Consider the following 21439-nt stretch of genomic DNA (forward strand, 5'->3'; position numbering starts at 1 on the left):
TATATATATATATATATATATATATATATATATATACTGTATATATATATATATATATATATATAAAGAAGGAAAAAATAACCTTTGTAAACCAACCTGTGTAGTGCCACTACCTCCATATGGACTACTCTGCCTATTAAGCCAGTGAACTGCTTTTCCTGCCGCATCAAAATCCTTTACTTTTACCAGAGCCAGTAAGGCATACGCTGTTGCCTCTAGAGTGAAGCGATGCTCTTCAGCAACTTGCCAATAAGCTCCATCTGGGCAGAAAATTCAGAATTAAATTGTTGAACATTTATTGATTGATACTGTTTTTTTGTTTTGTTTTTTAAATATATACATTCAGAATATTGGTTCCTGACCTCCAGAGGAAGCTTTCAGGAGACGGGCTTTGTCCAATTTGCCAGCATTGGCCAAGGCATAGGAAGTCATAGCTATCGCATATGGATTTGTCAGTGAGGGGAGTCTTCGCTCCAAATATTCAGTGGCCTTTCTGGAAGCTTCCGGAAGACTCTAAATGCAGACAGCAAAACAAAAATGCAGAATTAGACAAAAGCTGTTTTGTAGAATTAGATAAAAGCTTTTTTTTGTTTGTTTTTTGTAAGACATACACTGACTAATTTGGCACAGAGGTGGTTTTCTTCTTGCAGGGCAATCAGGACAAATGCTGTCAGAGATGCATCAGAATCTTTGCCTCGTACATCACCCTGGAAATGCACAGAATAGTCTTTACACCAGATATTACAGAAATGTTTTACTTGTTTTTTTTTGGTTGGTATCAGTAATTTTTAGGTAAAAAAAAGAAAAATCTAATTTCAACTTACGACCATCTCTGCATGAATCACTGGAGCATTTTCTTTAAATGTGCCATCAGGCATCTGTGCATTCAGAATCAGCCACTTCAGGGCACTGCAGAGAACATTTTCGTCTACACTAATGAAGTTACTGGCCAGAGCAAAGACTTTGGCAACGTAAGCTGTCAACCTTTAGGTAGAGAGTAAGCAAGAACGCAATCAGAAGATGTGAAGATGTGTGTAGCAGTGAATGTTGCGTGAGAATTTATAAATTGCTCAAAATGTATTTTGTCTGTTTTACCAGGTGCTGCTGGGTCTGTCTACCCATGCAGCATAGGAACCATCAGCTTTACGGTACGTAAGCTCTCGTGCGTATCCTAAAGGGGAAAAAGTCTTACAATTACTAAAAGTTAAATCTTTCATATTTTGTCAGTATAAAACATAAATTTTCTGTAGAGTGTTTGGAAAGAATCTTTTCACCTGTTTGAATGTGTTGGACAGCTTCGCTATGTCGTTGCAGGCCAACTGCTTCCCACTGCTTGGTGGTATCTAAGTAGTGTGTGGCAGTCAAGGGCAGCGTCATATAGATCATGGTTTCCTCTCCAGAGCCAGTGGGCTGTACGATCAGTCTACCCATGAAATCTCCACTGATGGCCTGCTCAATTGTCTGACTCACCTCTTGACCTGAAGTTTAATGCATGAAAAGAGAAAGCTAGTAGTGTGAAAAAGAGATTAATCTTTGTTGGGGATAAATACAGAGATTGGGTGTGTGTAAAAAAAAAAAAGTATGTGAAACTCTTGTAATTTTTTTTGATTTTCTGCATTAATTTGTCATAAATTGTGATCTGGGTTTGTATTTACTAAGCGTCTCAGAGTAGAAAATTGCTCCTAAGTGACCAAAAATTCTCAGAATGATGCTGGTTGAACTGGTTACGAGCAGCGAAAAAATGATGTGACACAGAGCTCATAAAAGACACATTCGGACAAAAACTGAATATTTTTTATTGCGTGCGGTATGTAACTGGTCCAATAATTAATATGTAGTATGCTGTCTTCACACTTGACAGATACCACATGGGTTTTAGTTACAGTGAAAATGGAGCCAACAGTGTGTCACAAATAAATTAAACATATGTAATAAATTAAACGCTGGTCTTACAGCATCATACTGTAGATCATGCACAGATTCATACACTTCCCCTTTGCACAGTGTAAAATCAGAAAAAAAAACAAGATGCATTCATGGAGTTGTGGGCCCACACATTAAAATACAGTAATTATATTTATATACCCATTTTATTTATCCATTTTATTTACTTACTCATCTTCTATACCACATTTTTCTGTATTCAGGGTCGCGGGGATCTGGAGCCTTTCCCAGGAGGCTTAGGGCACAAGGCAGAGTACACCGTAGACAGGGTGCCAATCCATCACAGGGCACACACACATACACTCACACACCCATTCAGACACTACAGGCAATTTGGAAATGCCAATTAGCCTTATCTACATGTCTTTGGACTGTGGGAGGAAACCGGAATACTCGGAGGAAACCCACCAAGCACGGGGAGAAAATGCAAACCCATGCACTCAGAGATGGGAATCGAGCCTGGCCGGGAATCGAACCCCAACACTAGAGGTGCAAGGTGACAATGTTAACCACTATACCATCGTGCCACCTATTATCCATTTTATGCGCAAACTGACAGGATGCATTAATGTTTTTACAAATTAGCTCTGTTCACTTTTTATCTTTTTAGAAGTAAAAATAGGGCAGAATTTTCCGTTAATTATTTCTTTTCATTTTACTACCTCCTCTGCAAGCAAAACTCTCACTTTCTTTTTAAAATAATTTTGATCAGATCATGACAGTCCTACACAGCTCTATTATAGGGGCTTTAAACAGCTGTGATTAGGCGCAGTCTAATTAGGATAATGTTATGAAGCAGAGTCATGCATCTATTAGTTTTATCTGTATGCATAAAGCTTTCACACAACTCGCACTGAGTTTATCATTTCACTTTTCTGCCATTTAAAACTCATAAAGTTGTCATAAACAGTTATGTCAGAAAATTTATTTTGCGCAGTGCTACTCATCACTGAAAGTAAGAGTAGAAAAAGCTTTTATGTCCTTCTCTGAGCTAGGAATATTCTCAGTCCTAAATTAACTTTGAGAGCAATTCCTAGGAGTAATTCAGAGACACTTAGTTAATATGTACCCTGGTAACTTACAAGTAAAAAAAAAACAGACAATTACAATAGAATGATGGAAGGTGGACTACAAGCTTTTCCACCTACTCCATTTTTTTTTTTTAAATCTACATGGCAGTTAAATAGGTATTACTAGGTTTAATAGGTATTACTTGGTACCAATTTATTTTGTGTACATTTATTTCATTGTTTTTTTTTTTTATCTGCGGGTGACAAAGGGACTGTAACTGATATGCAGCTACAAGGTAGCATTAAAAAGAAATCTGTGATACACTGTCTGTACTGGCGCTTTTCTATTTGAATCAGAATGAACTTTTTAAGTAACTGTGCTACAATACTTTTTCTGTGGAATTTGACCAGATTTTTAGACCAGAATTGGCCTTTGCTTCCCACAAACACAAACACACACACAAACACACACGCACGCATGCACGCACACACACACACACACACACACACACACACACACACACACACACACACACACACACACACACACTCCGCCTCCAACACCACAGTTCTAAGAGCTGACTGGTGACTTTAGGTAAAAAATATTCCACCTCTTGATGAGTAGTACAAGATCTATTGATGAGTTGTCATTGTACAAGATCTATTGACCAGAATAGTTTTTCGAGAATGGCTGTGGGGATTCTCTATTTTCATTTTGTCAATTTTTTACGCTCTTGAGTTACTTATTTATTTTACACAATAAAGCAATACGAATGTGATTTTTTTCTCTCCTTAAAAACTACTGTGAATCTGTGAATAATAATAATAATAATAATAATAATAATAATAATAATAATAATAATTCAGACAATCTGAAATACTATCTGAAAGTTTTGAAATTCCTGGGATAAATGATACTGCAAAATCTAACCAATTACTGACAAGCTCAGAAACAAATTTGTTCCCTGCTTTTTACTTAAAATAAAAATTATTCCACTTTATAAGAGCATTCAGCCAACTTAATAACATTCATCTCACTTTATAAGAGCATTTGTGATTGAGATGATAATCACAAAAGCACTTTGCATCACATAATCTGTATTGCTTTAAGTTATGTTTCTTCATTTTTTTTTCTTACCAGACACAGTGATGTATGTGCTTGCAGGACTGTTTGGAACCTGCCCATTTGGTATATCACTCTTTAAATGTAGAACTTGAACGCCACCTTTCGACAGAAACAGAAACTTATTAAGACACCTCAAAATGGAACCATGTGCAGGGGTAATAAAAAGAGAAGAAATAAAATGTTTTCTGTTAATTAGGCATAGAACACTTTAAATCTCACCAGGTGAGCGAGATGGATTTAGTTCCAGATTTTGTTCTGGGAGTTCAGTTAGCACACCTTCAGACTGAGTGAACAAAAAAGAGAATGTTTTGCCTAACATTGATGCACATTCATTTATTACTTAGAATTAATCCTTAAAAATGCAGCCTGCTTTTGTTAAAGGTTTTTGCTAATCCTATCTGGAAATCTGACTGATCTACAGTATAATCTGCTGATACTCACCACCACCTTCAGGGCTCTCCTCACTCCATCATGAAATGTTGCACTCGCAGCCTGCACCTCTATCCGATGGTTCCCATATTCCATAGGAATAATCACATATGGGATGGCTCTGGTGGACATGGCATCAATGGTAACTATGGTACGGTATTTCTTCTTTTTGCTTGCTGCACTGCAAACATGCTCTGTCTCAAAGAATTCCACACGCACCTGATGGGCACAGGAAGTCAGATGCCTTCAGTGCCAAAAAAGTAGGGATTATGTTAACTTGTTAGAAAGCATGTTTTAGTGTGAGATATACAGTGGACTAAGTGGCTGAACTAATTCAATTCATACAGCTTCTGCAACCATTTTATCGTTTAATGTCAATCCATCATGGTAGATTATGGACATACCCATGCACACTTGGGAAAATTTATCATACCTAGTCAACTGACTTGGCATGTGGGTAACTAGTGTGTCTGCACGAACCCAAATTAGTTAATAAGCACAAAACTCCAAACAGTCAATAAATTTAGCTCGGAATTTAATTTCAAACCTCAGAGCTCTCAGTAAACAAAAAAACCACATGCTGCATAAGTCTGCTGTCATGAACTAACCCATATTTTTGTAATATGGATATTTCTCCAGGCTTCCTGAAGGACGTCTCGGGTTACTTTGCTGTAACCCTGTTCCCTGAAAAGGCGGGAATGAGATGCTGCGTGAAAACGCTATGGGAACATCTTTTCGCGTTGCCGGTTGTGAAGCATGTATGTATCAAACATGCCAAATTTTGGCTTATATAACCTCGGTCAGGTGATGTCATCTGATAAGACGCACCTGCAGGTTATAAATAGGAGTAAACCGGAAACATTCCTTAGATTGATTTTGTCTAAAGGGACATCCGGTAGTGCGCCATTGGAGCGCAGCATCTCGTTACGCCTTTTCAGGGAACAGGGTTACAGCAAAGTAACCCGAGACGTCCTTCAGGAAGCCTGGAGAAATATCCATATTACAAAAATATGGGTACGTTCCCTTTCAAAGGCTACACTCGATGCTGTGTAAAAACGCTATGGGAACGAGAATATCTACGCAAGTGTCTGGACCCCAAGGTTGTGTAGCATGTGCGCAAAAGGCCGAGGAGGTCTCATAACCATCTCTGGGAGGTTGACTCGAGGACCCGTGCACTAAAACAATTCGGCAGAGGACTGGGTATACCTGCTTCATCATGCACCAACTTTCAAATACATTCCATTTGAAGGCATAAGCTCTCCTAGTGGAGGGAGCCCTAGCACTTAGAATAGTGTCAATCAAGCTGGCTGGAAGACCACCTTAACTTAGTTAAGGTGAAGGTTCCAAAGCTTGGGCCTGGGATGAAATATTTTCCCCTGTGCCTGAGACAGAGGATCCCTCCTCACTGGAATTACCGACGGTGAGCCGTCGAGGAAAGATATTAGATCTAAGAACCACACTCTGGTCGGCCAGATGACCCTTGCCAAGACTCCCGGGAGCAGAGCTAAGGGCGTAATCTGGGCCACGTATGGGCCAAGGCATCCAGACCCAGGGGAGCTGGAAGAGTCAGAGAGTACATTTGCTGTTGCTTGCGAGGCAAAGAGGTCCACCTCTGCTACCTGAAATATCTCCCAGATTGACTGACTACTTCGGGGTGGGGTTTCCATTCCCCGTGTGTCAGAGCTTGACTGGACAGCACATCTGCTCCCACATTCATATGCCCTGGAATGTAAATCGCCCTGAGGGACAGTAACTTGTCCTGTGCCCAAAACAGAACATTATTCAAGCGGCGCAAGCGCAGTCCGCCCTGGCAAATTCAAATTTGCTTATATAGTCATCATCATCACCTGCACAAAATTACATGTGTAAATCATGCCCTGGATAAGTGACAGTGACATTAACTTATTAAAAACTAAAGCATATCAGCTTGACCAAAGTGGGCACTTACTGTGAGCCAGATGTGTAACACCTGTGCTACCGCGGCCTCAGGGAAAGAGATCGTAATCAAATTTAAATTCAAATTCAAATTTTATTTGTCACATACACAAACATACACAGTACGAAATGTAGTGAAATGTATTATACGACTGCCATTGACTCTAAAAGAGAGTTAAATTTTACAAATAAGAAATAAATATGAATAAAAGAAATACGATAGAAATTAAATTACAAAATTAAATTAAACTAGGAAAAATAGAACTAAAAATAAAAATAGAAATGTGCTATGAAAAAATAGAACTAAAAATAAAAATAGAAATAGGATGTACAAAATAGAAATATACTGTGCAAATTGAAATATACTTTACGGTGTGTGCAAATATGCATGGAACAAAGTGTCTTAGTGCAGAGGTTATTAAAGTGACTTTGTGCACTGGTCCAGGATGTAAACGTAAAACTGTAAAATGTAGTGTAGTTGTGAAGGTAGGTGTGCAAAGTTATTGAAGTGTCTTTGTGCAATGGTCCAGGATGTAACGTACGACATGTAGTGTATATATGAAGGAAGGTGAGCGTGTAATTGTCCATAGTGTTCATGGATGTAAGAAGATTGATGGATTTGACCAATTATGAAAATATTGTGTAGTTCTGCATAGTGGGTGGTTGTGGTTGAGAGACCTTATCGCCTGCGGGAAGAAACTCCTCCTCAGTCTCTCTGTGTTGGCCTTCAAGGAGCGGAATCGCTTCCCAGACCGCAACAGAGTAAACAGTCCGTTATTGGGGTGGCTGAGGTCCTTCACGATCTTCCTGGCCTTGGTCAAGCACCGCTTGTTGTAGATCGAGTGCAGGTCAGGGAGCTCGATGCGGGTGATGCGCTCAGCTGATCGCACCACCCTCTGTAGAGCTCGTCTGTCCTGCATGGTGCTGTTCCCGAACCAGGTCGTGATATTTCCCGTCAGGATGCTCTCGATGGTGCAGGAGTAGAAATTCCTGAGCACCTTGGAGGGCAGTCTAAAGTCTCTCAAGCGTCTGAGGTGGTAGAGACGCTGCCGGGCCTTTTTTACCACGGTGTTGATGTGACAGGACCATGCCAGGTCCTGCGTGATGTGAACACCGAGGTATCTGAAGCTGTCCACTCTCTCCACTGGGCTCCTGTTGATGACGGGGGTCTGGTAGTTCCTCACCTGCTTTGTACTAAAGTCCACTATCAGCTCCTTTGTCTTACTGACGTTCAGGAGGAGATTGTTCCTCTGGCACCAGTTCTCCAGATTTCCAACCTCCTCCAGGTAGGCCGTCTCATCATTGTTCGTGATCAGGCCCACCACAACAGTGTCGTCAGCGAACTTGATGATGGTGGTGGAGCTGGTAGTGGCCACGCAGTCGTGGGTGTACAGAGAGTACAGCAGGGGGCTCAGAACACAACCCTGGGGGGCTCCAGTGCTGAGAGTGAGAGGGGCTGAGACATGTCCGCCCATCCTTACTGCCTGTGGTCTGCCAGTTAGGAAGTTGGAGATCCACTGACACATAGATGAGCTGAGTCCCAGGTGCTCCAGCTTGGTGGTAAGTGTGGAGGGAATTATGGTATTAAATGCAGAACTGTAGTCGATGAAGAGCATTTTCACATAATTCCCCCTCCGAGTGTCCAGGTGAGTGAGAGATGTATGGAGGAGATGAGAGATTGCATCGTCCGTGGAACGGTTTGGACGATAAGCGAACTGTAGTGGGTCGAGTGTGTCTGGTAGTGAAGAGATGATGAAGTCTCTGACCAGGCGTTCAAAGCACTTCATCACTACTGAAGTGAGGGCTACAGGGCGATAATCATTGAGGGAAGCAGGATGAGGTTTCTTTGGGACAGGAACAATAATGGACTCTTTGAAGCATGTGGGGATCACCGACTGAGATAAAGAGATGTTAAATATCTCAGTGAACACAGGTGCTAGCTGGTCTGCGCAGGCTCTGAGGAGACGGCCTGAGATGCCGTCTGGTCCTGCTGCTTTCCTGGTGTTCACTCTCTTGAAGGCTCTCCTCACGTCATGCTCGGTGATGATGAACGCGCTTCCGGTGCTGGCAGTGACTTCCTGTCTGCAGCCGTTAGCGCCGCTAGCATTAGCATCGCTAGCGTCCTTAGCTGCAGCCTCGAAGCGAGCATAGAAAGTGTTCAGCTCATCTGCCAGAGACACGTCTGCGTTTATCATACCGGATGTTGGTGCTTTATAGTCCGTTATTGTTCTCAATCCCTGCCACAGGCTCCTAGAGTCACTCTGTTGGAGTTGTGACTCTAGTTTCCTCCCGTAGCGCTGCTTCGCCTCTTTCACCGCCTTCCGGACGCTGTATGACGCAGCCTTGTATGGTTCCATGTCCCCCGACGCGAGTCCCGTGTTGTAGGCAGCGGTGCGAGATCTCAGAGCATCGCGGATGGTTTTATCCACCCACGGCTTCTGGTTGGGAAACGTTTTAATAGTCTTTTTTTCTACGGTATCGTCCGCTAATTTCCCGATGAATCCCACAACCGCTTCCGTAAACACGCTGACGTCACCATCGGAGCTGTTTCTGAACATGTCCCAGTCTGCGTCATCGAGTGCGTCCTGTAACGCGGCCACCGATTGGTCCGTCCAGCGCGCGACCTCCCTCTGAACCGGAACTTCCTGTTTCAGCCTTTGTTTGTATTTTGGCATGAGGAAGATGGCGGCGTGGTCGGATTTACCAAACGGTGGACAAGATTGTGCCTTGTAGCCGTCCTTGACCGTTGTATAGCAGTGGTCCAGTGTCCTTTCGCCCCTGGTGGGGCAGGTGATATGCTGATAAAAGTTTGGCGCTGCACGTTTGAGGTTGGCACTATTAAAGTCCCCCGCCACAATAAGCGCAGCGTCCCGGTGTTGTGTTTGTTGCTGTGTGAGTGCCTCATGCAGCTCGCATAAGGCAGTGTCCGTGTCCGCTTGTGGTGGAATATAAACGGCGCTGATTATGACCGATGTAAACTCCCGAGGAAGGTAAAAAGGACGACACATGATGGACAGTAGTTCCAGGTTTGGTGTGCAGGAGCGTGTGAGAGGAACAACGCTCGCGCTGTTGCACCAGCTGCTGTTCACCATTAAACACACGCCGCCTCCCCTTGACTTCCCCGAGTCCCGCGTCCTGTCCATGCGGTGAACCGAGAAGAACTCGGCCGGCTGGATGGCGTGGTCCGGCACCGCTGGGTTCAGCCATGTCTCGGTGAAGCAGAGGAGATTGCAGTCCCGAATGTCTCTCTGGAACTTTACCCTGGCCCTGAGGTCATCGAGCTTGTTTTCCAGTGACTGGACGTTGGCGAGCAGGATGCTAGGCAGAGGTGTGCGGTGTGCACGGGCTCTCAGCCTGTTCCTGACGCCGGCTCGTTTCCCTCGGGGCCGCCGCTTCGCGTCGCGTCCTTTGTTGTCCCTCAGGATCTCACTCGGCCAGCTCGGATCCGGAGTTAAAAACGTCGAATTGTGAGTACATTGTATACCAATAGAAACAAGAGTGTCTCTATCATAGCTAATGTACCCCATGGTGGTAATTTTGCCGGTTTTAAAACGCTGTAAACTAACTTAAAGAACAAAAACAAAGAAAAGGTGGTCGGAGCAGTCGTGACGGCAGCCGACCTCACCGGCGCCATCTTAAACTTTAACTTAAAATTTATTGGCGATCAATATATGAGACTACAGTAGTGTTGTCCACCCGCACTAGGACATGGTAGCCTCTCAACTGCTGGAGGAAGTGCTTTAGGGCCAGAAATAGAGCCATCATTTCAATGCAATTGATGTGCCGCGCAAGAAGATGACCTCTCCAGCTCTCTTGGGATGGATGGTCATCTAAGATGGCACCCCAGCCCATGAGGGAAGCGTCTTAGCATCCTGCGACGACAAGACGGACTTAGAGTGGGACCCAGAGTCAGAAACCGGGGTCTGAACCACATAGAAAGGGTACGAAGCCCCTGGCGCGTAACCCTTATTGGGGATTGGCCCTCGAGTGAAATCCCCTGGTTCTTAGCCACAACTGAGATGCTCTTATGTGCAGAAGGCCCAAAGGTATCACCATGGATGCAGCTGCCATGAGAGCTAAGATTTCCTTGAGGCTGTCGAAAATTGATTCGACATGAGCGGGAGACAGCTGTGCCCACCTTACGATCGAATCCCATGTGACACCCAAATATGTATTGAAACCCAGCATCTCAAATCACTCCTTCAGCCACCGCCCGCAATCTTGGGGTAACCGTGGACAATCATCTGTCATTTTCCCCACACATCGCTAACCTTACTCGCTCTTGTCGATTTCTTCTTTACAATATCAGAAGAATTCACCCATTTCTTTCTTCACAGGCTACTCAGGTGCTTGTTCAGTCCCTTGTTATTTCAAGACTGGACTACTGCAACTCACTCCTGGCAGGCCTGCCTCTGTCCACGATTCGTCCTCTGCAACTGATCCAGAATGCAGCAGCACGTCTCGTTTTTAACCTCCCCAAGTTCTCCCACACCACCCCACTCCTCCGCTCCCTGCACTGGCTTCCTGTAGCTGCCCGCATCAAATTTAAAACACTGATGCTTGCCTACAAAGCTAAAAATGGCCCAGCACCCACTTACCTCTCTGCGCTAATTACACCACGCACTGCAACACGTTCCCTCCGATCCTCCAGCACTGCTCGCCTCATCCCACCATCTCTCAGGGATCGAGGGCAGCATTCATCCCGTCTCTTTTCTGTTCTGGCACCTAGGTGGTGGAATGAACTTCCTCTAGATGTCCGTACATCAGAGACTTTGACTATCTTTAAACGACGACTCAAGACTCATCTGTTTCTCCAGTACTTGGACTAACCTACCCCCCATAAAAAAAAAAAAAAATCTTCTTAGTTGTGTTGGACTAATGGCACTTAGTTATTAACCTAGTTAACCCAGTGTAAGTATGTATAGAATTATGTAAACATTAAAGCACTTTTTGTAAGTCGCTCTGGATAAGAGCTTCTGCCAAATGCCTAAATGTAAATGTAAATGTAAATATGTTGTCCTATCTCAATCCTAAGAAACAAAGATCAACCTGACCTGCTGCCTGAAAAGCTTTTCCCTCCAGGAAAGATGAAAGTCTACACAGCTTGAAAGGAAGTGTTAGCTTTTCAGGGAAAATTATGTCCCAGGAGAGAGATAGCCTGGAAGCGCCTCTTCTATCTGGGCGTCATCATATAACCCCGCGCTTCCACATCAACTATATTTAAATAAATAAATAAGTTCATGGCACGAAAACATGGGATGAATACAGCTTTTTCCATGAAAGTGTTAACTCATCATGGAGATTGCTAAGAAAAGGGAGAGGGCGTCGTTGAGGCTCTGCCCCCCGGCCACCCGACAGAACCTGCTGTCTAATGTCAAGTGCTCGGAGGCTATTTCCATCTCCACGAAAGCGAGAGAGGCTATCTGTCCCTGCCCATTCACAAGTAGCGCCAGGGCGCGTTTAAAAGCGGACGGAGGAATTTTCCGATCCAACGAGGGCGCGAGAGAAAGGAGGGGAATCCATCTCCCGCACATCTGCCAGATTCACGCGTAAGCCCATGGATTTACACATGGAGGGACATCTTGTTTAAAACTCTGCCATATCGGTGAATTAAACACTTTCTTATTTTGCTGGTCTATACACAGACACGCAAAACACAACCAGGCTGTCATGAAGACAAAAGATCTGAGGAATGTTTCCTACTATACTCGTATTTATAACCTGCAGGTCACCTGACCGAGGTTATATAAGCCAAAGTTTGGCGTGATTGATACGCACATGCTTCACAACCGGCAACACGAAAAGATGTTCCCATAGCGTTTTCACACAGCATCTAGTGTAGCCTTTGAAAGGAAACTCCTTTTTTTAACTCATTTTCAGTCTGGTTCCTGGACTTGACCAGTTTCAGAGGTATGTTTTTTTTTTTTTGCTAAGCCACACACAGTGACCTATGGATCATTCAATGATTGATGATCAGGTCAATGGTTACTATACTGCTGATGCTGAATGCTGACTGGTTGGAACAAACAAGGAGGACAGTGAGGTTGCTGCTGATATTGTTACATTAACAACCAAGTTTTGTAAAAATTGTATGTTAAGGCACTTTGTAGCCTGTCACAGTAAAAAAAAAAAAAAATCCCATTAACTTTTTTGATGATATTCTAAATCTTCAAGATGCAATATATAGACAGATAGAACTAATAATAATAATAATAATAATAATAGGTACCCTCTGTTTTGTATTGGAGAAATTATGCAGTATAGCATTGATTTCTACTTGTTCATTGCGTACTGCTGAGTAAGGTAACTTGAGCTCCACAAAGAAGTCTTTTGCCACTGTTATTTCATAGGGATCAGATACACAGATGCCTACAGGGAAGGATAAATGTCTTAATATTTGCCTTTATGTTCCTCTGTGTATGATTTTTAGATATCATTTATGTTAACATCATTATTTATTACATTTTAGGTGGTTAAAAAAAGAATGACACTGACCATGGATCTTAGATAGACTGATGGCTAGGATCTGCCAGGTAGTAATCGAGTCTTTCAGGTATGTTTTGTCCAAGGTGAGGCTTGTTGATTCACTACAACAAAAGGCAAGATGTAGATCAGATCAGTACTAACATTAACCTCCTAAAAAATAATAAAAATATATATATATATATAAATATATAAACACTCAGCAAAAAAAGAAACGTCCTCTGACTTTCAACTGTTTTTACTTTTAGTAAACTTAATGTGTAAATATTTGTATAAACACTAAAAGAGTCAACACCATAAGACATAAACTAAAAATGTTTCCCAATGTGTCCCTGAATGAAGGGAGGCTCAAAATCAAAAGTACCAGTCAGTATCTGGTGTGGCCACCAGCTGCTTGAAGTACTGCAGTGCATCTCCTCCTCATGGATTGCCTATTGCGGACAGTCTGAGCACTGATGGAGGGATTGTGTGTTCCTGGTGTGATTTGGGCAGTTGTTGTGGCCATCCTGTACCTGTCACGCAGGTGTGATATTCGGATGTACCGATCCTGTGCAGGTGTTGTTACACGTGGTCTTCCACCGCGAGGATAATCAGCTGTCCTTTCCGTCTCCCTGTAGCGCTGTCTTAGGCGTCTCACAGTGCGGACATGGCGATTTATCGCCCTAGCCACATCAGCGGTCCTCATGCCTCCCTGCAGCATGCCTAATGCACGTTCACGCAGATGAGCAGGGACCCTGGGCATCTTTCTTTGGGTGTTTTTCACAGTCGGTAGACAAGTCTCTTTAGTGTCCTGTGTTTTTAGAACTGTGACCTTAAATGCCTACTTTCTGTAAGCTGTTAAGGTCTTAACGACCATTCCACAGGTGATGTTAATTAATTGATTATGGTTAATTGAACGAGCATGGAAAACATTGTTTAAACCCTTTACAATGAAGATGTGAAATACACAGCCCTGAAAAAGGGACGTTTCTTTTTTTGCTTAGTATATTTAATTTTTTTTAGAGATGTTGAAGTTTATTTCATTTACCATGGTAGGTTTCCTCTGCAGGCCGGCAGGTTTATGTCCTCCCACAGCCAGCTTTCAGGGAACTGTGTCCGGGTGACAATTTGATCAGAGCTTATATAGTCATCATCATCACCTGCACAAAATTACATGTGTAAATCATGCCCTGGATAAGTGACAGTGACATTAACTTATTAAAAACTAAAGCATATCAGCTTGACCAAAGTGGGCACTTACTGTGAGCCAGATGTGTAACACCTGTGCTACCGCGGCCTCAGGGAAAGAGATCGTAATCAAATTCAAATTCGAATTCAACTTTTATTTGTCACATACACAAACATACACAGTACGAAATGTAGTGAAATGCATTATACGACTGCCATTGACCCTAAAAGAGAATTAAAGTTTACAAATAAAAAATAAATATAAATAAAAAGAATACGATAGAAATTAAATAGAAAAATTAAATTAAACTAGGAAAATATAGAACTAAAAATAAAAATAGAAATGTGCTAGGAAAAAATAAAAATAAAAAATAAAAATAGAAACATGATGTGCATAAAAATAGAAATATACTGTACATAGAAATATGATGTGCATAAAAATAGAAATATACTGTACAAATTGAAATATACTGTACTGGGTGTGCAAATATGCAAAGAACAAAGTGTCTTTGTGCAGAGGTTATTAAAGTGACTTTGTGCACTGGTCCAGGATGTAAACGTAGACATGTAGTGTAGTTGTGAAGATAGGTGTGCAAAGTTATTAAAGTGTCTTTGTGCAATGGTCCAGGATGTGAATGTACAACATGTAGTGTAGATATGGAGGAAGGTGAGCGTGTAATTGTCCATAGTGTTCATGGATGTAAAAGGATTGATAGATTTGATCAGTTATGGAAAGATTGTGTTAGTTCTGGTTGTGGTTGAGAGACCTTATCGCCTGCGGGAAGAAGCTCCTCCTTAGTCTCTCTGTGTTGGCCTTCAAGGAGCGGAATCGCTTCCCAGACCGCAACAGAGTAAACAGTCCGTTATTGGGGTGGCTGAGGTCCTTCACGATCTTCCTGGCCTTGGTCAAGCACCGCTTGCTGTAGATCGAGTGCAGGTCAGGGAGCTCGATGCGGATGATGCGCTCAGCTGATCGCACCACCCTCTGTAGAGCTCGCCTGTCCTGCATGGTGCTGTTCCCGAACCAGGTCGTGATATTTCCCGTCAGGATGCTCTCTATGGTGCAGGAGTAGAAATTCCTGAGCACCTTGGAGGGCAGTCTAAAGTCTCTCAAGCGTCTGAGGTGGTAGAGACGCTGCCGGGCCTTTTTTACCACGGTGTTGATGTGACAGGACCATGCCAGGTCCTGCGTGATGTGAACACCGAGGTATCTGAAGCTGTCCACTCTCTCCACTGGGCTCCTGTTGATGACGGGGGTCTGGTAGTTCCTCACCTGCTTTGTACTGAAGTCCACTATCAGCTCCTTTGTCTTACTGACGTTAAGGAGGAGATTGTTTCTCTGGCACCAGTTCTCCAGATTTCCAACCTCCTCCAGGTAGGCCGTCTCATCGTTGTTCGTGATCAGGCCCACCACAACAGTGTCGTCAGCAAACTTGATGATGGTGGTGGAGCTGGTAGTGGCCACGCAGTCGTGGGTGTACAGCAGGGGGCTCAGAACACAACCCTGGGGGGCTCCAGTGCTGAGAGTGAGGGAGGCTGAGACATGTCCGCCCATCCTTACTGCCTGTGGTCTGCCAGTCAGAAAATTGGAGATCCACTGACACATTGATGAGCTGAGTCCCAGGTGCTCCAGCTTGGTGGTAAGTGTGGAGGGAATTATGGTATTAAATGCAGAACTGTAGTCAATGAAGAGCATTTTCACATAATTCCCCCTCCGAGTGTCCAGGTGAGTGAGAGATGTATGGAGGAGATGAGAGATTGCATCGTCCGTGGAACGGTTTGGACGATAAGCGAACTGTAGTGGGTCAAGTGTGTCTGGTAGTGAAGAGATGATGAAGTCTCTGACCAGGCGTTCAAAGCACTTCATCCCTACTGAGGTGAGGGCTACAGGGCGATAATCATTGAGGGAAGCAGGATGAGGTTTCTTTGGGACAGGAACAATAATGGACTCTTTGAAGCATGTGGGGATCACCGACTGAGATAAAGAGATGTTGAATATCTCAGTGAACACAGGTGCTAGCTGGTCTGCGCAGGCTCTGAGAATACGGCCTGAGATGCCGTCTGGTCCTGCTGCTTTCCTGGTGTTTACTCTCTTGAAGGCTCTCCTCACGTCATGCTCGGTGATGATGAACGCGCTTCCGGTGCTGGCAGTGACTTCCTGTCTGCAGCCGTTAGCGCCGCTAGCATTAGCATCGCTAGCGTCTTTAGCTGCAGCCTCGAAGCGAGCATAGAAAGTGTTCAGCTCGTCTGCCAGAGTCACGTCTGCGTTTATCATACCGGTTGTTGGTGCTTTATAATCCGTTATTGTCCTTAATCCTTGCCACAGGCTCCTAGAGTCATTCTTTTGGTGTTGTGACTCTAGTTTCCTCCCGTAGCGCTGCTTCGCCTCTTTCACTGCCTTCCAGACGCTGTATGACGCAGCCTTATATGGTTCCATGTCCCCCGACACGAGTCCCGTGTTGTAGGCAGCGGTGCGAGATTTCAGAGCGTCGCGGATGGTTTTATCCACCCACGGCTTCTGGTTGGGAAACGTTTTAATAGTCTTTTTTTCTACGGTATCATCTGCTAGTTTCCCGATGAATCCCACAACCGCTTCCGTAAACACGCTGACGTCACCATCGGAGCTGTTTCTGAACATGTCCCAGTCTGCGTCATCGAGTGCGTCCTGTAACGCGGCCACCGATTGGTCCGTCCAGCACGCGACCTCCCTCTGAACCGGAACTTCCTGTTTCAGCCTTTGTTTGTATTTTGGCATGAGGAAGATGGCGGCGTGGTCGGATTTACCAAACGGAGGGCGAGATTGTGCCTTGTAGCCGTCCTTGACTGTGGTGTAGCAATGATCCAGTGTCCTTTCGCCCCTGGTGGGGCAGGTGATATGCTGATAAAAGTTCGGCGCTGCGCGTTTGAGGTTGACACTATTAAAGTCCCCCGCCACAATAAGCGCAGCGTCCCGGTGTTGTGTTTGTTGCTGTGTGAGTGCCTCATGCAGCTCGCATAAGGCAGTGTCCGTGTCCGCTTGTGGTGGAATATAAACGGCGCTGACTATGACCGATGTAAACTCCCGAGGAAGGTAAAAAGGACGACACATGATGGACAGTAGTTCCAGGTTTGGTGTGCAGGAGCGTGTGAGAGGAACAACACTCGCGCTGTTGCACCAGCTGCTGTTCACCATTAAACACACGCCGCCTCCCCTTGACTTCCCCGAGTCCCGCGTCCTGTCCATGCGCTAAACCGAAAAGAACTCGGCCGGCTGGATGGCGTGGTCCGGCACCGCTGGGTTCAGCCATGTCTCGGTGAAGCAGAGGAGGTTGCAGTCCCGAATGTCTCTCTGGAACTTTATCCTGGCCCTGAGGTCATCGAGCTTGTTTTCCAGTGACTGGACCTTGGCGAGCAGGATGCTAGGCAGAGGTGTGCGGTGTGCACGGGCTCTTAGCCTGTTCCTGACGCCGGCTCGTTTCCCTCGAGGCCGCCGCTTCGCGTCGCGTCCTTTGTTGTCCCTCAGGATCTCACTCGGCCAGCTCGGATCCGGAGTTAAAAACGTCGAATTGTGAGTACATTGTATACCAATAGAAACAAGAGTGTCTCTATCATAACTAATGTACCCCATGGTGGTAATTTTGCCGGTTTTAAAACGCTGTAAACGCTGTAAACTAACTTAAAGAACAAAAACAAAGAAAAGGTGGTCAGAGCAGTCGTGACGGCAGCTGACCTCACCGGCGCCATCTTGGTAATCCTCGGACTACTGAGCCGCCGCTTAGTGTGTCTGCGTGTGTATGTTCTCACTAGTATCACTAAAGTAGATTTACCTGTGTCTTCCTTGTGTGCTACCCTACTTAAACCAGCCGACCCCATAGATACCTGTCCGTCCACCGTTGTGGTTACTATTCTGTTTGTGTGCGTGTGTCATGCTAGTTCGTAAGAACTATTGTATTCTGCCTGTTTTCAGGGTTGAAAGACTTGAAAGTCCAGGGGCAAAACCCTGCAGAGCACTCCTCAAGAGTTAAAGACTTTAAGATTGAAGTTCTGTCGAAAGACCTTTTTTGTTAGTTAAATAATCAAAAAATAAACTACTCGTGTGACATCACCTGCATTTGCGTCCGACCTTTGTGTAGAGAACATGACAAGATGCGGCAATTCTTTCTGCTCGTCCTTGTGTTTTAGGATCTCATTACAACAGTCCAGGAAGGCCTTGACACAGTCTTCACCATCCAAAATATATGAGGCTCTCCGTTCACATGTGTAGCCCAATCTGTTCTGTTTCAGTCCATCCGCACAGCATTGCTTCTGTTCACCGGAATATTTAACATCTATGGAAAAATTTAGAAATAATGATCAGCAAAGTGTCCAATGACTGAACAATAATCTTTTAAATATTTACATTTTTAAATAATATTTTCTTACACAGCTTTTGCGTGATCTGGACGAGAGTCTCAGCTCTTCGTTTTCGCTTTGGTGGAGCAGGACACTCAGGAGCTATTAAAAGTGAAAATTCCTAAAACTAAACCAGTAGTTTTTTCCTGCCTAAATATAAGTAAATGGTTTATCACATCACTGACTACTGATTATTTACTTGTTACACCACTGCAAAGTGTTTGATTCTCTTGCTAAAAAAACACACGAGCTTTACCTGTTCTTTCAGTGGTGCCTCCTGCTTTATCAGACTGAAACAGTAGACCTGCATCATAAAAAACACCCATGCCATCTTTACCCCTGCCAGCTGTACAGCCAGTGTCATGCTTTTCAATAACATCCCAGATCTATTGTTGGAAAAAAAAAGGATTTTAGTGTAAATATATAGTTTATTTTATTTTGCATAATTAGAATCTGGAGACATTGTTTTGTACATCGTTGTGCCTTTACCCATGTTCTTAGAAAACCAAACATAAAATAAAAAAAAAACTCACCTTGGTCTGTGTAAGTCTGTTCTTGTTGAGGACAAAGACAGCCTTATCCACTGCTACCAGACCAACCTTGGCTTTTGGATCTCCAGTAACTATGAGATGAAACTCATCACCGGGCTCAGATATATTTTTTTTTCCATTTAAACTTTCTTTTACATCCAGTTTTAGCTACATTAAATATGATGATGGGGGGGGGGGGGGTGATCGGGGAGACAAACATTATATCATGAGTGGACAAAAATGTGTTAGCTGGGCAATGTTAAAGTTTCAGCATGCTTTTTGGTCCAATGTGTTAATTGTCTAGAAACTGACTAGAATGTGATGGCTTACAATATAATGCAATGCCTGGGAAAATTGTGGAATCACCACAAAAATAAATTTCATAAAAATTTTGTGTACTTTTTTTAGTATTGTTTAATAGCTGAACATGAGGCTTTCTCATGAATGATTGAATGATTAATTGATCAATTGATTGATTTTTACTATATGCAAATTGTTTAAAATCTATTTTAAACAAATTGCATATATACTACTGTACATTACTTGGATATGAAGACCTTACTTGTTTAAAAAGTTTACATTAATTTAAAAGTTTTGCTCGTCTTGCAAAATGCTCGCAGTAACTGTCAATCCAAGGTTCCACTGTACACTCCCGTTCAAAAGTTTAAGCTCACTTGCAAATTTCTTTGTTTATGTTTAGTGATTTATTTTCTAAGAAAAAGGTCATTTAGAGTTATTAGCCTAAAAAATGACCAATTAACAGCACCTCAGATTAGGCGTTATAAAGTCTTTACAGAGCTTAAGTAGCAGACACATCTCACCATTAACTGTTCAAGGGAGATTAATGCATTTTTTGTACGCCGTCAGCATTCCTTTACAATGTAGAAAGAAATAAAAATCAGGAACGATCATGGAGATAGAAAGTGTTCTAAAACTTTTGAACGGTAGTGTATGTGTATTTAGTGATACATTTTGGGAATTCCAAACGAAGCAGCCAAAATAAAAACAACGACAGACTTTTGCCATTATTTTTTTTTTGTTATGAACACAAACATTTTTAGTGAAAAAAAAAAAAGAAAAATAAATCCATACATTTTCCACAACACTAAGAGATTGTTAAGCAGTTTCATCTATTGAGTTTGATGTATGTTTCATAAGGACAGAATGTTCAGCTATTAAACAAAATTTGTTGTGTTTCATGCAATTTGTATAGAATTTTGCTAATACAAAACTTTGTTGAAGTCCTTCAAGTTTAGTCATTTTATTATTCATTTATTTTTTTATTTATTTTGCCTACCGTTCCCATGCATGTGTCCTTCACGTCAACCCAGACTGAGTCTGACACAACCTCAGTGGATCCTATATGGTAATACGCCACCACTCGAAATGAGGGAACCAGTTCCTTGGTGACGGGCAGAGACAGGGTCACCAGAGACTGCCCTTGTCTTTTAAACCTCTGTCCTTTCACAATCTGTCCTTTACTAAGGATCTGATATAAAGAGAAGCCCAGAGCTTTATTAATAAATGCCCAATTGATTAAATTTATTTACTTAAACTAAAGTTCAAAGTAAGGCTATTTAGCATTATTATTATTGTTAATGTAATACACAAGCCAGTAGGACTACCTCAAAACATTACCACAATATTTAAACCAATGTGTATGTAAGATACCCACCAGATAAGTGAAATCTTGATTTTGGGCACTACTTTTGAAGTTTAGATTGATGTTCATCTGATCACCGATTGCCAGTTCTGCAGCATCTACACTTATATGTAAGTAATTGGTGGAGCCTCCTTTGGTGGTGTAAGCCTGGGCTGTCATCTGGTTCACAGCTTGTCTTTCAGGTAATATGCCTGGAGCTGTGGTTTTTGCCTGTTTACATAACAACCATTTTAATTTTGTTTAAAATTTCTGGTGTCATTCAATGCTTTTGAAAAATCAATTCAACCCGCAGAAAGAAAAACAAAAGATAAATAGCACTATGGTAAGGTAAACATGTACAGTATTAATCAGTTTTTCCAAGGTACAGTCTAAGGAAACTGTAAATAATTTAGCTACTGAAAAAGATGGTTTACCAGCACAACCAGCATGAGCTTTAGCATTGTATTAATAGAATTTAATTTAAGTTAATAACAGTTATGAAAAAGGTCCTTAAACCTTCTTTTTTTATATAACTTACAGTGATTTGTAGTGATTTGACTCCTGCCTGAGTGTTCACTATGACCTTGGCCATGCCGTTACTCTTGGTTCGACCCTTCACATCACCAGGTGTGACCACCACGTCCACATTTTCAGCAGGAGACTGGTCCGGATTGGTTACATAAACCTTTACAAATCCAGATCACACATATAGGGTATAATGAAATTGTTCTTGATGAGACATATAATAACAATATAAATATTTTAATCTGCATATCAAGCAAAAGTAAAGAATTTTTGTTCA

The 21439-nt window shown here is 42.8% G+C and overlaps 1 protein-coding gene across 1 annotated transcript in view; it reads right to left on the bottom strand.

Moving 5' to 3' along the window:
- LOC128506544 (complement C3-like) overlaps window positions 1-21439 on the bottom strand; it is a 44577-nt gene that overhangs the window by 16696 nt on the left and 6442 nt on the right. The window contains exons 11-30 of the mRNA XM_053477040.1: window positions 21176-21322; window positions 20671-20868; window positions 20293-20484; window positions 18999-19163; window positions 18722-18851; window positions 18496-18567; window positions 18212-18401; window positions 16711-16718; window positions 13955-14066; window positions 12940-13031; window positions 12674-12813; window positions 4522-4728; window positions 4300-4363; window positions 4093-4179; window positions 1275-1478; window positions 1096-1171; window positions 825-984; window positions 612-707; window positions 363-513; window positions 97-260 (exon numbers count right to left, since the gene is read on the bottom strand). Coding sequence (XP_053333015.1) covers window positions 97-260; window positions 363-513; window positions 612-707; window positions 825-984; window positions 1096-1171; window positions 1275-1478; window positions 4093-4179; window positions 4300-4363; window positions 4522-4728; window positions 12674-12813; window positions 12940-13031; window positions 13955-14066; window positions 16711-16718; window positions 18212-18401; window positions 18496-18567; window positions 18722-18851; window positions 18999-19163; window positions 20293-20484; window positions 20671-20868; window positions 21176-21322 — 2655 coding nt within the window. The remainder of the gene's footprint in view (window positions 1-96; window positions 261-362; window positions 514-611; window positions 708-824; window positions 985-1095; window positions 1172-1274; window positions 1479-4092; window positions 4180-4299; window positions 4364-4521; window positions 4729-12673; window positions 12814-12939; window positions 13032-13954; window positions 14067-16710; window positions 16719-18211; window positions 18402-18495; window positions 18568-18721; window positions 18852-18998; window positions 19164-20292; window positions 20485-20670; window positions 20869-21175; window positions 21323-21439) is intronic.

Source organism: Clarias gariepinus, chromosome 18 (assembly GCF_024256425.1).
Source record: "Clarias gariepinus isolate MV-2021 ecotype Netherlands chromosome 18, CGAR_prim_01v2, whole genome shotgun sequence".
Taxonomy (NCBI): Eukaryota; Metazoa; Chordata; class Actinopteri; order Siluriformes; family Clariidae; genus Clarias; species Clarias gariepinus.